At 37.7% G+C, this 14,363-nt stretch overlaps 1 protein-coding gene across 19 annotated transcripts in view; it reads right to left on the reverse strand.

The window, feature by feature from the left end:
• TENM3 (teneurin transmembrane protein 3) overlaps positions 1-14,363 on the reverse strand; it is a 1,341,795-nt gene that overhangs the window by 299,176 nt on the left and 1,028,256 nt on the right. For 14 of the 19 annotated variants that reach the window (XM_054065057.1, XM_054065065.1, XM_054065064.1 and 11 more), the window contains one exon: positions 7,878-8,156. The exons of the other annotated variants lie outside the window; for them this stretch is intronic. In XM_054065057.1, coding sequence (XP_053921032.1) covers positions 7,878-8,156 — 279 coding nt within the window. The remainder of the gene's footprint in view (positions 1-7,877; positions 8,157-14,363) is intronic. 19 annotated transcript variants of the gene reach the window in all.

The raw sequence follows: 14,363 nt of genomic DNA on the forward strand, positions 1-14,363 counted from the left end.
ACACTGCTGACAACTAATCACTATAACCATCTGCTGATGGCTGCTCAGGAGGAGAACAGAAATGCTTCCTGGAAATGCAGGATGGGGGGATAGGGAAACCAAAGCTCAGTCACCACTGCAGAGGATTAGTGAGCTGTTAGGCACCCACACACACAAGCTGGACATACACAAGTCCAGAGGACTAGTCAGGAGACACCCACATAGCTGATCAATGTCATTTAAAGGCCAACCTGTGATTCCTTGAAAGGTCTTGGCAATGAAAGAAGGTTCTGATGACGTTTTAGCAGATAAAGGTCACGTTAACTTCAGGAAGGGCAAGAAGTATGTGGATAAACAAAGGCCATCAGCCTCACTCCAATATCCCAGGAAAGATTATGGAACAAAGTCATTCTTCATACGGCCAGACAGGGCTCCAGGAAAAGGACAGGGCTCCAGGAGAAGAACATGGCTGAGAAACAGCTAACATATATTACCAAAGGAAAATTGCACCCAAACAACCTGATTGTTTTCTATGAAGAGATAATTACCTTTGCAGAAAAAGAGAGAGCAGCAGATATTGTTTTCCCTGATATTAGCAGGTTTTCATCAAAGTGTCCCATAGATTCCTGGTACCCAAGCTGGAGAGAGATGGACTGAATGGGTGAGCTACAAAGTGCAGTTTATGAAACGCTGGTTGTATGAAAAGGCTGAAAGAACAGTATTGCAAAGACCACCTGTTTGCCAATATTAATCATATTCCTCAGATGCTAAAATTGGGTCTGATGCTGTTTTATGTCTGTACTACATTTAACTTATTGAGAATGAATAGAAAGGAATGTGCCTTCAGCAAGTTCATGGATGACACCAAGCTGGAGAGAGCGATCACCACACTGCAGGGCATGACTGACTTTCAGAGGAATCTCAACAGGCTGTAAGAATTGACTAAAAAAACCCTCATGAATTCCAAAGGCAGAATAACCTGATCTAACAGTACTAGCCGGGAGCTCACAGGAAAGCAGCTTTGTAGTCAAAGACCTGGGGAGTCAATGTGGACACCAAGTTCAGCAGCGTGCCCTTTCAACAATAAGGCCTAACCACATACTGCGTTGCATTGAGAAGAATGGAGCCAACATACCCGATTAGTCCCTTTTATTCAATATTTGAAGACCATATCTAGAGTATAATATTCAGTATGGGGCTTGCCAGTACTCATACAACACGGACAAACTAGAATGAATTCAGTGGAGACTGACGACAATGATTGGAGTTTGAAGCATAAAACCTGGAAAAGGTGAGAGGTACAAATCTAACTTTGGTCTTCCACTACATAAGGCGGTGGTCACAATCACAGCACGGGAAGCTCTGATTAGCTATAAAAAGGGGGTGGAATCATAATTAAGTTAGTTAAGCACCAGAACAGTTGTCCAGGGATTATGTAGAATCTCTCTTCTTGTAAATCTTCAAAACTCAACTGAACAAGGCCTTCAGCAACTTAATTTAAATTAATAATAGTCCAGTTCTAAGCATATGGTTGAACCACATGACCTCAAAAGGTCCATTCTAAGCTGAATTATTCTATTATTTTCTGAAGGACTTGTCTTTCTCACACTTGGGAAATTTGACTTTTTTCTCACTTAAATGTAGGTCTTCCCACTTGTATTCATTGAACTGCACTTTTTTTCACATGGAAATATTTTTCCAGCTCTCATCCTGTCCAACAAAGCGGATGTGATTCTTTCCAGGTTACAATGTTCTATTTGCATTATCCAAGTTATTAAGAAAATCTTGACACACTATGAGGAGTACTACCTGATTCAGCTTGCCAGTTCATGAAATCCTGATAAGCATTAAATATGGATTTTTCCAAGAAGTTGTACATTTCTTTTGCAATAATGAACCTATACCCTGTGTCTCTATTTATGTCAGGAGTGAGGCATGTATCAAAATACTTATTACTGTTAATCATCTGCTCCTTTTTCCTTATCAAAGAGTGGCTTACAGTGTTGCAGAAAGGAATCAGTACAGCTTGACAAGACTCATTTAGTACAATACAAGCACATGCTTATTTTTGTAAAGCATAATCTTTTTACATTTTTTTTCCTAATATGTTTCCTTTCTAACTGATTAGGCAGGTTCTGCCTCCTTCTCTTTGTCCCATCTGAAGTTGTCCTTTTTGTTTGTTTTTGCCTTCTAGAACCATATTAATCCTCAACGGTTTCTCAGACATGAGTCATAAAAAGCCCAGAGGCTGTAGACACTCTATACAAGCGGGATAAATTTCATATCTAAGTAACGTCCCATCCGTTATTTAATAGTATAAATGTTACCTCTGGGATCAGTTACTCAGGCAGCAAATTAAGAAACAAAAACAACCTGAAGAAAACATATCAATAATATACAGTCTTCTTTCACTGTTAATTAATAAATCACCTCCCTCTTTTCATGGTTCTACACAACTCTTCACTTTTTTGCTGATTATGTCTCAATTTGACTTGTATGCCTGGACCTCCCCAGTTGCATTTTTGTAAGCTCCTCCTCAGAAACTGACATTCCTTCCATTTTCTGCATGGTTCTTTCTTGAAATTCAGATCTCTGGAGAAATTCTGAGCTATGACAGTTGGTATTTAACACCTCTTTGACCACTCCTAAACATTGGAAGGATTTATAAGCTTAACAGCCAAGAGTGAAATTTTCTTCTAAGATTTTGTTTTCCATGCAGACCCTAATTCTAATTTTAGTGCCATCAACTCTTGTTAAGCCTACAGTTCCTGTGCATCAGAAGATTCAGTTAAGTGTTTCCGAAAAGCCTCATCCTTTGACCTGATGTTCTGTACCAGAGTCTCATGAAAACAACATTAAGATGGCCCCTTGGGATCCCTTGACTCTCCTCAACAGCAAGTCAAGTGACACTCAGACCTCTGAAATCCAGGAGATCTCAAAACGTTACTGGGAAAAGGTTAGCCCAGTTATTTATGGCTACCACTAGCCAAAGGAATTATCAACATGATTTTTCAACTATGTTAACAGTGAACACGAGGAAGATTTACTGAAATATATCCACAGAACTATCATCGTAATATAACAGAATCTGAGCGTTTGCATTACAACAGAAAATATTGCAGAAAATCAGGGACTACCTTTATGCATGTATTTCTGTTCTGTGGTTTGCAACCAAAGAAGAGTTTGTATGTCTGTTTAGATATTAAACATTGTTTCAGAGCTGACTTCTATCAACCATGAAACAGACCAATTTCCTGGTCATGAAACTTCATAGCAGATAAGCAGGATGCAAGATTAATTGGCATGCATGAGGCATAGATAATTGCTAGATGGAATACTGTGGAAAAGAGTGAAGATGATGTAAATGTTGGTATAGCGGTAAGGTGAATATTAATTCATCAGGCATGTGGTTGGTTTTTATCAGCAGTCTCAGCATACAGCTAGCAGGTATCAAGCAACTCCTACTCAGGAGTTAAACAGGTGGAAATGTGTAACACTATTTCCTGAAATATGTGCATTACTTAAGAATACAGAGTTCAAGTACATGTTATAGATGTACCAGGTTAGAGAGAAAAGATTTATAATGTCTTGACAAGTATCTTACCAATGCATTGCTTGGTTTTTCTGAGATCTGAATGCCAGTAAATTCACCATTCTGGAAGGACAAGAGAGCATTAGGTTCACAAGAATGCTACCTTCAGAAACTGGTTAAATTGGAAAGGAAGCAAGCATGTGCCCACACACAGCTGATAAACTGATATTTTCTCACTGCAGAAATGGTCAGCAATGAATATTCTACCATCAATATCTACTTTTCTATATCGGTGAAAAATGGGTCCACGTTTCAAATCATTTATCTAACCAATTCAGAACAACTGCCTGAGGCCATGATCTTGTACTCCTCTTTCCCTTCCTTCTTTTTACTTTGCTACATTCTAATCTCTTCGTTTTCTAACAAACTCCTATCAGGACAAAACTTTCACTAAGAAAGAAAATAAACGCCCCCATTCTAGTGCCATCAGAACTATTTACTGTATGCCCAACTGGTCTTTGTGGCTGCGGGCAGTCAACTATGTCACTCATCCAGAGCGCCCAACTCTTTCTCAGAAGCACTGTCAATTCTGCTTCCAAAGAGAAAGAAGGTGACATGAACTTGCTTAAGTCTTAAATTAGCGATTTTCCAGTCACAATCACTGCCACAGCACTGCCACAGCCCGAGTTTTAGTTTGGAACAAAAGGTGCACACAAAAATGGTCATAAGATTTTACAGTAAATAAATAAAAACTTCCTAAGGAGCTGGACTTCAGCAATAACTTGCAATTAACTTCCATGTTTTGCTTATTAGCTTTCTAATGTCTCATGAAGTAAGTGTTTGCAATTTAACGGATTAAAAAATAATTTACAAGAATAAGTGGATTCTAAGCTACCTTAAAAATATATTGACTCTTTAACCAAAAGGGCTGTTTGAAGCCTAACTGTAACTTCTAGCTCACACTTCGCTAGAATATTTCTCAAATTTAAAAGATGAGCTTTAATAATCTTAGAACAGCTTAATAACATAAAGTCACTGGCAAGCCTGCAAAAGATGGACTGACTATATTTCAAACCCACAGTTCCTAGAACAGTTAACAAATTTCTTGATGGAGCATTTATGAAATAACTTGCAGTGGGAATGGAGATGAAAGCCTGAAGAAGCACATGCATGCTCAGTGTGCTCCAATTGATACATCATACTGCAAGTGCACTGGTAGGTTGCCCAGATTAACAGATGCAGGTCCTCCTTCAGGGAGGCTGACGTGACAAATCGCTCAGAATATGATGCCAAGAGTCATATATGGAACTTGAAAGAGCTCAAAGAAAAATATTTCCCCTCAGAATGATTTACTGAGCAGTAACCTAAAACTTTGATGTGAGAATACATCTATAAACCTTATGTTTGGATGACAGTTCTGACATTTTCTAAAAAAAGGAAAAAATAAAAAATCTGCTGGTATACATGGTATGTTATTAGTATATTTAAAATTTTGCAACTTAATCACATGCAATGTTATTTGTTTAAAGAAACTTCTAATCCTGTTGATATTATTCACAAATTCAGGTTGCTTCTGGAGGAGCTTAGAAACCTAATGTTGAGATCTCAACAAATAGAAGTCAATATCTTCGACAAAATATTTGCACTTATTCACTATAATTACACAACAGAACTTCGAGTTTTGCCTTCTTGAGGAACACGCAATCCACAATATCTCAAAAGAGCAAATACAAGCAACGGTTACAAGGAAGGATTGTATTCTGATACCAAGCTTCTCTTCTTGCCTAACTAGTGACAATAAAAAAACAAGTACATTCAATGATGGGTTAATCCTGAGTTCATAAACCTGTAGGATAAGTCAGTTCTCATCATTGTGAATAGTCCCATTAACTCAAATAAGCTCTGATAATGGTAATGGACTAATTTAAATAGTGAATAATTTTACTGGGTGAACAGTGGAAACTGAGTCCTTAAGGTGAAGAAGGTACTATTTGGTGTTGTGTTTTGCCCACCATAACCTGTTGCTTCTTATCTACCTTAGAGAGAAACATGCTGCACAGAAATGCATTTACCTGTAAAACAGTTCCATCAAAAGTCAGGAAACTTTCAAGCACAGCAAAGGGAGATGGAATACAGAGGACTTGTTGTAATTCTAACTTTCGTTTCAAAGTCCTACAGGTTTGTCAGATTTCAGCAGTACATTGGCACAGCTACTAACTTCAGGCTATAAATTAACAAAACTCACACCTGCAGTTTGGTCCTTTGACTGAGCACCTGTGCTTGCCGGGACGAAATGGTTTCTCCGGCTTTAAACTGTATTTTCTATTCTACTGCGAACATTTAACATACTAGGTTCCAACTACTTGAATAAAATTGTTGCTCAGCCAAATCTCCCATGTTCAGTGGAAACAAAAATGCAGAGAAAAATACCAAAGAAGATTAAGCTTTTCACCACTTCTGTAACATCTCCACTGAAATGGTGACCCATGACACAGTCCAAGTTACACGCATTTCTTAACCCTAGGGGACTCTCAAGCCATCAAAATTTCATTAGCCTCACAGCAGTCCCAGTACCTCCTTAAGCTGGACTGCTGGCTTCCCTATCAATTAATAAATCAACTGTAATCCTTTTTAGAGACTAAAATGTTCTTTGAAGTTGTATCAAACATCAGACATTCCTTGCATAATTTTCACCAATGCAGGATAATGTCTTTTCCGACATACTGACAGTCTTCTTACATATGAAAAAATGAAATAAAACTCTAATTCTAAAATCACAGTAGAAGTTTTGGTATATTATAATGCGTGCATGTATGTATAAATATGTTTTCAAGAGTCTTAGCCTACAGTTTCAGAAAAGACTCAAGAGAGTCTGTTTCAGCATAGACCCTTCAAAAGGAAAATCACAGGACTGCTCAATGTTTTATTCTGGAGTTATTTGCAGCTGAAATATGAGAAGTCACTCAACAGAAACTCCACTGCTGAAAGGAGGCAGGCAAATACACCTGTCCTCCTTTTCCAAAACTTGCCTCCAGCTCAAAACAAATTTTCCAAGCATGAGACAAGACACCTATGAACACTGAAAGCTGTCTCCTCAGATACCACATAGCACTAAGTCCAACACAAAAAAGCAGGATCCCATCCGAGACAGCCGTCTTGCAACGGCATCTTCATTTAGAACCAGAGGAAAGGCAACAAGTATAAATAATATCAAAATGTAGGTTTGGTTTTGTCTTTTCAAGCTGAAGTTAAAATAATAAATAAATAAGACATTTATTTCTGCTTGCAATTTAAAATAAAACTGCATTTTTTAAAAAGGATTACCATAAATACACAACAACATTACTGTTTCCCACAATTTGGTACAGTTATTAACAGAGGACAGAAATAAAATTGCTCTGACTTTTGTGCAGCTGAGCAGACAGGTTTAATAAATTAATAAAATGACGTGTGGACATGCAGGCAATAGCCATCACTCTAATTGTCATTTTCAGTTATTTTTCTTTATTTGTCTTTTGAATTTGTCATATAGAAAGTCAGGAACTTAACAGAGCAATCATTTTAATTCTAGTAACGCTGAAAATCTTCTGCAAATAAAAAGAAGTTAAAGATAAAATGTTTTCTAAGACTTGCGCGTTTAGCATTAAACACCACATTAGGTTCTGTTCATAACCCCAAGTGGAGGTAAAAAAAATCTGAAAAGCTTTAACAATGAATCAGTCAATTGTATTAACCTCTTTTCATTTAAACACTAAGCTTTAATATACGATGGTCATACTCCACATCCTACAAAGCTGCTGTGTAGATTTTTTTTCAGATTTTAATTGCACAGTAATCCAGTCCCCCAGGCACATCAAAGGCCACATGTCCCTCTTCACTACAATTCCAATTGCTCTCATCAACTAGGAAGCTTAAAGCACAATCAAATTTGTTTTCCAATCACATGAGCTCTGCTAATAAGCTATTCTTTGTGTTCATTCATCCATGCTAAGATTCTGCAACTTTTCCAAGATGTCTTGAAGAATAGTCTACAATGGAACCTTTGATTGCAAGCAGGCCTTGGGGATCAACTTTATCACCACTTACTTAGTTGCTGCCCAAAGGATAACAGGTGACATGGCCTGAGATAAAATAGAGCTAATCTTTTTTGTGATGAAACTCTTTCAAAACTACAGCTAAAACATCACACCCAAAGCTTACATTAGCTAGGACTGATACTGGATATTTACTTTTCTGGGATGAGAATTAAAAAATAACTCGGTAAATAATTCAAGGCCATTCCTTCAATGATTTAAAATTACCAACTGTCAACCAAAACAGCAAATAAAACATTAATTTACATATGGGCATATGCGTAAGAACTTACCATTTTCACTGTCGGACTTGTTTTCATGTTCGGTATCAGTCAGAGTGAGGGCTGAGTTGGAACGGCTTGACAGACAGGAACTGCGCCCTGATTTGACCCCCCTGCCCCAAAGTCTCATGGCATGCTCTGGAGACATCACTCCTTCATTTTCAGTATCAGCATCTGACCCTGCACTGATAGAGTAACCTCTGTGGGGGAGCCCCATTTCCGCACAAAATGTCAGTCCTCGACGAGTTGCTGGTTCACAAACTCCTAACTGTCTTAGGGTAAAATTCTGTCCTGATTAGGGGAAAAAAAAATAACAAAAGGTGAGAATTTTTTTTTTTAAAGTACCTAAAAGTAAAAACTCTTCATGTGTATAATTGTCTCAGGTATCACACAAAGTGTTTTGTCAAAACTCTGCATGTATTACAATTACGAGGATTCTTTTGTCTCCCGCTCTCTGCTGTGCCCCTTTCGTTCATACTACACCTCAACACTGGTTTGTGAACTGCTTAAACACATCAAAAGTGCTTCTGGGTGAGAAAAAAATGTAACAGAACCTGCAAACTAAGAAAAGCCAATTCAGCACGTGAAAAGATTAGAAATGACAAACTTCTAAAAACTTTTTCTTTCTTGCAGTTTTGGAGGTTTTTTTTTCCTTTTTTCAAAGCATGAAAGCAGTAACATGGTGTTTGTCAGGATTATCTTTTTCTGTTTTGTCTTTATTAGAGGCCATAGCAACAGCCTATTTCCCCCACACAGATGTCACCCAAGATGGCAATGGAGAAACTAAATGGGAACCCAACTCACATGTTTTTTATGGGATCTCTCTGCCCTGCTTTAATAGAAATATAAACAAACAGGAACACAGCCACCGATTACCTGCAAGGACTACAGGAAAGTTGTTATTTTTCATGTCTCCACATCTGGAGAAACATTTTAGGCTTTTACTGCTGAAGCAGAGCCTGTGCATTTTAAACAGACTTTTAGCCTCTGTTTTGGCGCAGAGCAAGGGACATAAGTGAATCCCAAATGATTGTATTAATAAATTAGGTGCAATAAACTCGTGACACTTCAATAACTTAAAGTGTCTAAATTATGTGACACTCAAAAATGACTGCCATTTTAATGGCTGTGTCTTCATCCTACTTTTATGTCCATAGATTTAAGATATTTTATGGTACATAGGCACTTGGCAAGCTCATTAACATGTCTATACCCATAATCCTTTCCCACCCTAGCCCACAGTTATTTCATAGCTCTGGGCACAAATTAGAACACACATTCAATTTTTGAATCTGACAGGCATCTAATTTCTCCAAAATTAGTCATTTAACAGAAAGATATATTAGTGAGATAATTAAAGCTTATACTACAACAAGAACAGAATCCTATCAATCAGAAAGTAATAGAATTTCAGAAGTGTGAATACGAAAGTGTAAATAATTCTTAAAATATTAAAAGTTAATGTTCTGGCCACTGACTTGTTTTAAGGGAGCTGGTTAATTATTCTATTGCTGCGGTGATATGAAGTTCTCACTGTAAGTTTCTTCAGCATCCCAACCATAAACAATCCTGACAATGACTTTCATAAACAATGAAAATCACTTACCACTATTAGGTACAAATCAAACTGCATTTAGTATGCAGCTATGAATACATATTTGAAAGAAAATACAGCTGGGGAGGTAAATATAAAAGGACTAAGCATATCTATGACTATGTGGAGGAGTGTGAAGGGTGTAAGAACAAGGAATTACCACGCACAGATAATAACTTGTCATTTTTTTAAACTGTCATGCCATGTGGATTTTCAGACTTTGTGAGAACTGAAAGTAGTAAGAGAAGCAAACAGGCCAAACAAACCGCCCAGTAGTAGCAGGGTCAGAGCTGAAAGTAGTGAAGTGTCTGAAATGCTTATTATTTTGCATTTTGTTTAATATATGCTAGAACACTAGTTTTATGTGTTTGGCACATTATTATGTTAACCTACATTTTCAAACAGTTGCCTGAAGTGAGAACCGAGTACAGGATAAGCCCATGCACCCGTGTGTATGTATGCAGGTGTACCTACTCACACGTGAAGTAGCTAAGGTGCATACACAGTTGCCTGTTCCCTATAACCTCACAGTGCTGAGATCTGGAGGTGTGGAATGATGCAGACGGACATATTTGCTGCATCTTGAGCCACAATTAGACCAGCTGCTGCGGGAGAACACTGCAACCTGCAGCTCCGCAGCCAGCCTGCATCACACGGCCCTGTGCTCCCCCCACCATGAAAAGGACCTCTCTGCACTAAGAGACTCACACAGACCGATGCCTGTGCGGACACATCGATTTGAAGAGACTATTCTCCACGCACACACTTTTCCCTTTGAAGCAAACCGCTACTGTTAAGAGCAACTACTTCAGGCATTATATAACAATATCCTCCATGATCACTTTCTACGGGGACTTGGGTCTCAGGCACAACCTATCATCGAACATCTATTAATAGATTTTATTTTTTACTTTAAGTTTACAACAGCCTACCTCCAGATAAAATAGTTTCTTCTTTTTTTGCCCCTCTTATGAATGGTAAGAAAACCAAAATGCTATGTCACAGGGCCAAAACAGTAAAGGGGGCAGGTTTGTATATTGCTCTCTCATTACTTTCAATATCTTAAAGCTTTTCACTATACTGATAAGTTTTACAGCATAGCCCAGAAATGTAGTGACAGCTTTAGAAACATCAGTCTAAATCATCTTCTGAATTAAAGCTTTCCTAAGAGCTTTACTAAGAGGATTGTGCTCTGTGTAAGTTGTCTACACAAATGAAAAACTAAGAAAAAGAAAACAAACAAAAAACCCCACAAAAAAACCAAACCACAAAGTTGACATGGAAAAATACGTATTTCTGTAGGATTTATACACCAAAGGAAATTATACATGTGTGATTCAAAAATTCTACATTATCTTATGATTCCTAAACAATGAAAGCAGGAAGTCTTCCAGGATCCAGGGGAAGCTGAACATAGCCAGGAAGCAGACCTAGTGGGCAGCAGAATAGTTGGGGGCTTCTGCTTCATTATGAAGAATACTAACAAATAAAAATAAAAATCGAAAAGAAGGTTGCAGGAGCTCAGTGGAAAAAAGAGTATAAAGAGAGGATGTTCATCTCCTTGTGTTCTTAGAGTTTCTAATTAACCTTTCCACAATGTCTTCAATGTGAGGGATCTAATCATTAGTCTCTTACACTATACGCACATTTGCAATTTCTCCCACTGACAGTAAGTGCCTTAGCAGTTCATAAAGACTTAAAAACAATTTGGAGATTTTAATGAACTAATTCCTGAGAAGAAAATGTAGATGCAGAATAAACAGATAGGCATAATGCTTGGTGGTTGGGTTTTTTTTTCCCTTTTCTTTTTAAAAAAAGTATTAAGTATAAAATAGAAAAAAATTAGACAAAGTTCCTAGGAGACTTGTTTCGGAGTCACCTTTGGAGGTTTTGGACTACTTGGGATGATGTATCATCAAGTTAGGTTTTAAAAACTGACTAGTTTTTAAATAGTGCTGCTTACTACCACTCTACAATTAGATACTGCATCTCTCTTGGCTAGGAATATCAATTTATGGGTAGTGTAAGGAATGCTGACACCCTCCATTTGTGCAGACAAGAACAAAATTAATGCAATAACTCTAAAGCAAGTTTCAGGAGCACGTGCAGCAATCACTGCTAAAAACACAGAATTTGCCAATAATAACCACATACATCTACCTGTTATGTTGCAATCACTTCCTGTGTAAGCCGTGATCTCTGCACTACTGGGGTATCTCCTTAGCTACGTTAGTTAAATACACACAAAAATTATACCAACATAATCTTAACATATAATTATATATATATATATTTTTTTTTTATAAGAGAAAGAGAGTATGTGTAATTCTCTGCCAGAATTACACAGGTTATGTTGTCTAGAAATGTAAATAATTTCTTTTAGCTTGAACAACTGCTGCATATAAGCAAGTTTGATGTAAGCAGAAATTATGAATTATTTTAGAAAGCCAGAAGGTAAGGTCTGGAATTAAATGGAAACCCGCTACACTTCTGCCACATTTGTTTCCCTGACCTAAATTGGGAAAGTTATCTGAAGACATCCATGAAAACTTAAGCTTCAAGTAAGAAATGTTACCTGTAGAACTGGAGTTTTGAACAGGACTAGTAAACAAAAGAAAAGGCACAATGTTTTCTCAGTTGTCAGTCCTTATCCTAAGTGGGATCTATACTAAATGTATACACAAAGATATTCTCTTAAATAGGTAAGTCAGGTTTTAGCAACAATAGACTAATTTGGAAAAGCAATTGAAAAGGACCCAAAGCATCTGCCTACTTAGCATGAAAATACACCCACACCCTTACTTTTTAAACCAGAGAAAATGTAGTTTGAGTGCCTTGGCTGACTTCGGTTTTGTCGTATCAGGATAGACAATATCAAAAAGGCAGATGCCCCAAACCTATCGTAGCCTATACTAAATATTTTGTTTAGCTTGGTTCTTGCTTATGGTTCTGATGAAGAGTCACACCATGCCTGCTGTCTCTGCATCCCCTTTCTAATCTATTCTTCCTTTACACCTTGCTGCCTTCTGTCTGCCTATTAACACCTTTGTGCCATACAAAAAATCGAGCACTTTTTCCCTGCAACCACTTTATGATAATGCATGACAAAAACGCTTACAGTAAACTTGTAAAAAGTAAAGCTAAAGCTATACAGATGCAAAACGATGATCATGGTCATTAGAAGAACGAATCTTCTCCCTCACATTTCCTCAATTCCTTACTTAATCCTGATTTTTTTTTTAATTAAACGAAGTCTCATTTATTTAGAGAGCAAATGAAGAAAATAATTTTTCTCAGGTTCTTATTTTATTTCTAAGCAGCACTGATGCCAAAGTGCTACTGCAAAGACTACGATGAGCACGTTCTCAATACCTCTGAATGCTTTTTGTAGAGTGAAAACCAGCTCACAGCTGCATCACATCTTTCAAATGCTTCATCATTTCTGTACAACCAAGAGCTCAAGATTATTGGCATGATCCACCAGTACCTTGCCTTCCTAACTCATCCACATGATAACTATGAAAGAACAGCTCTGTTAACTGCAAACTGGCTGGCTTGTTCACTTCACTTCATTAATTCCTGAAAAGCACGGAGTTCAATTATACGCTAGTTAATGATGGAAAATTCACCTTCTTTGTGTATAACAACAGGCAGCAAAACTGCCTCTTCTGTTCTCCGAGCACTAAGCCAGTCACTACAGGACCACTGAGAACATGAAGTAGATGTCATCTTCCTAGATCATCGAAGCAGAATTGGACTGGTTTAGCAAGAATTCCATGGAATCCTGGGATCTTAAACATCACCTACTTTCAAGTGTCAATTCTAGCTGTCTTTTAAGGAAAAGTATGTAACTTCTTCATAAATAAAATATTGGGGTTTTCCATTGCCATAGATGCTCTATAGAACCTGAGAAGAAGTATACAAATGCTGTCTTCAGAAGCTGGAACGTTAGGTGAGCTGAATATAATTACACAAAAGAGAGAATGAGTAATAGATGTGATACCATCCATTCTGTCACACAAACAATATATTTAGCAAAATGGAGTTTTCAAACTGTGCTTGCAAAGTTCTGATTGCTAGGATGTAAGAAATCACAGTGAAGACTGACAACTCATGAGCTTCGCCTATGTTAAAATTTTTTCTTTCTGATTTAGCATAGTATTTTGTTGTTATCACTTATGCCTGATTTTATCTATTGTTCTTTTTTTGTGAAAATTATCTGTGAAACTTAAACCATCGTAATCCACTGTATCACATTTTTGCCTTGTTTAATTCTTGTGTTTTTCTTTTCACTCATCACAATCTTCTTTCTTGTCATCTCTTAATCTCTCTTTCTTGACCTTTCTACTCTATTCACTTCTCCATCTTAACATCCTTTTCCTGTCATCATCTGATTTAGAAAGGAGATGTAAGATTCATATGAAAGACAGGTACTTCTCCAATATATCCAATAAATTACATAATAATAAACAGCACTGAATAAAATAAAAGCTGGATGTGAGCTGGGTACATGCACTCACAGCCCAGAAAGCCAACAAGATCCTGGGCTGCATCAAAACAAGTGTGGCCAGCAGGCCAAGAGAGGTTGTTCTCCCCCTCTACTTCACTCTCATGAGATCCCACATGGAGTACTGCATCCAGTTCTGGAGCCCTCAGCACAGGAAAGACATGGACCTGTTGGAGGGTGTCCAGAGAAGGGCTACAAAAATTATCAGAGGGATGGAACATCTCTCCTATGAAGACAGGCTGAGAGAGTTGGCATTGTTTAACCTGGAGAAGAGAAGGTTCCAGCGAGACCTTATGGCAGCCTTCCAGTACATAAAGCAGCCTAAAAGAAATCTGGAGAGGGACGTTTTATGAGGAAAGGGACAGAGTGACAGGACAAGGGGTTATGGTTTTAAACT

Source organism: Cuculus canorus, chromosome 4, assembly GCF_017976375.1.
Source record: "Cuculus canorus isolate bCucCan1 chromosome 4, bCucCan1.pri, whole genome shotgun sequence".
NCBI lineage: Eukaryota > Metazoa > Chordata > Aves > Cuculiformes > Cuculidae > Cuculus > Cuculus canorus.